We start from the raw sequence: 1,934 nt of genomic DNA, 5'->3' as shown, positions 1-1,934 counted from the left end.
CTTAGACATTTAAAGGACACTGGCAGCTCGGCCCATCATGTGGAGCAGAAGTCTTGAGCCAGTAAGACACCCACAGGTGTTACATCTTTGGGCTCAAGAACAGTGAGAACCCACTCTTCTGTGAAATACGATATTTTAAATGCCAGCAACAAATCCAAGCTTTTAAAAATACTATTTAGTTTGAAGAAAACCTACCTATTGGCTATAGTCAACCTATAGGGCTCCCAACATGATCACCTTCAGATTCAGAATAGCTCAATACCCAGACTGAAGAAACTAAAGTAGGGAAAATAATGACCCTTTGAAACAGATGGTGGGAATCCAGGAAGACACTGGCAGTACCCATGCAAGTAGAGGCCAGACCCCAAGATTCACCAGCTCGCCATGCCTAACAGCAGGTTCCTCTGTGTGGCTGATCAGATCCATGTCACCCGGATATAATTAATGACCCTTGCTGCTGTGCTGGGCTAACCTTGTGACCTTGACTTAAATATGGGCTAAGTGAGATTTTGTTCCTAGAGATTTACCAAATGGTTATATTCTAAGGGAAAAATCAAGGTGACATCTGGCTGCTGTTCTCTGGGAGTTTAACTGGGACACCTTCACTGCTGAGATTGACAAAATGGTAGACCTGCAAGCCAGGTTTCTATACCTGTCTAGCCTGACCTGTGCACATGCCAGGAAGACGCAGCCTTCAGCAAGAAGCCAACCTGACCATCCATATCCATGGAGAAGCTGTTACCTGGACCAGCCTCCACACCCTCCTGATGCCCTCTCCCCAAACTAACAAGGAGCCAAGCTTAAGCAGCACACCCTGGTGATCTACATGTGCAGGCTTTGTACATGGTACGCCAACTCTTCATGGGAACTTCTAGGACTGAGAGGATTCCTATGCCGAAGGCCAGAATCCTAAATCCATCTCAATCAAAATGTTAGTTGGGACATATCTGTTTATTCTACATAAGCAGAGCCACCTTTTTTTTCAATAATAGTATCCAATGCACGTCCAAAGCATGCTCATTGACTCATGAATCTTCATTTACTCCTATGCCACCCTGAATCTAGAAACCCACACCTCAGCTTGCCCACATCCCTTTGCCCTCCCCTCTACTCATCTCCCCTTCCCTTGCCAACACCTCCAGCCCCCTCACCTCCCCTAGCCTTCACTTCTGTTTGCCCGTACCTCCCCTTGCCCTCCCCTTGCCCTCCCCTTGCCCATACCTCCCCCCTTCACTTCTGCTTGCCAGGACCTCCCCTTGCCCATACCACCACTTGCCTGCACCTCCACTCACCCTCCCCTCCATTCGCCCCCACTCCACTCGTCCCCCTCCACTCGTCCCCCTCCACTCGTCCCCCTCCACTCATAGATGCTCACAGACTCTAGAGCTCCTGTCCTAACGGGAGGCATCATCCTCCCATTTCTGCCTCAAAAGGCTTCCTCATTGCTCCTCTTCCTCCAAAGTGAGTAAACTGCACCACCTGTCAGCCACTCATTCTCAAAACTGGAAGAGGGTACCAGTACAGACTTTTCCTTACACTAACAAAGCCCTTAAAGCCCACTGTGTCCATTTCACCTTCTATCACCTGTTCGCCTCCATCCCATCCCAGACTTTCAGTCTCAGTTGTCATCATCTATCTGGATGTCTGCATCAGCATGAGAGCCCTGTGACAATCCATCCCCAAGGCAAGCAAAGAACTGCAATAAATAAAAATCTAATCATGTACCTTCCCCATGCTCCTCCCTTAATTCTTCAATGGATTTTTCCATGCCCTTCAGATGAATCGATTCTTCCACAAGGCCCAGTGGCCTGTCCAGCATATCCATACTGTACACACTACCTCCCTGTTAACTAATTAGCAGTCACGACTGCCAGAACAGTTCCATGATGCTCTCAATCAAGTAAACCTTACACAGTCACCCAACAGTGTATCAT

General features: G+C 48.2%; 1 protein-coding gene across 1 annotated transcript in view; it reads right to left on the bottom strand.

The window, feature by feature from the left end:
* Positions 1–1,411, bottom strand: part of Cdk5rap2 (CDK5 regulatory subunit associated protein 2) — a 149,457-nt gene extending 148,046 nt beyond the window's left edge. The window contains 1 exon segment of the mRNA XM_013348234.2: positions 1,293–1,411. Within this exon segment, the coding sequence (XP_013203688.2) occupies positions 1,293–1,411 (119 nt within the window).
* Positions 1,412–1,934: the final 523 nt, after the last annotated feature.

The sequence above is a fragment of the Microtus ochrogaster genome, chromosome 10 (genome assembly GCF_000317375.1).
Source record: "Microtus ochrogaster isolate Prairie Vole_2 chromosome 10, MicOch1.0, whole genome shotgun sequence".
NCBI classification, from domain to species: domain Eukaryota; kingdom Metazoa; phylum Chordata; class Mammalia; order Rodentia; family Cricetidae; genus Microtus; species Microtus ochrogaster.
The sequence above is the reverse complement of the archived record's forward strand: the minus strand, read 5'-3'. Positions and strand labels throughout refer to the sequence as shown.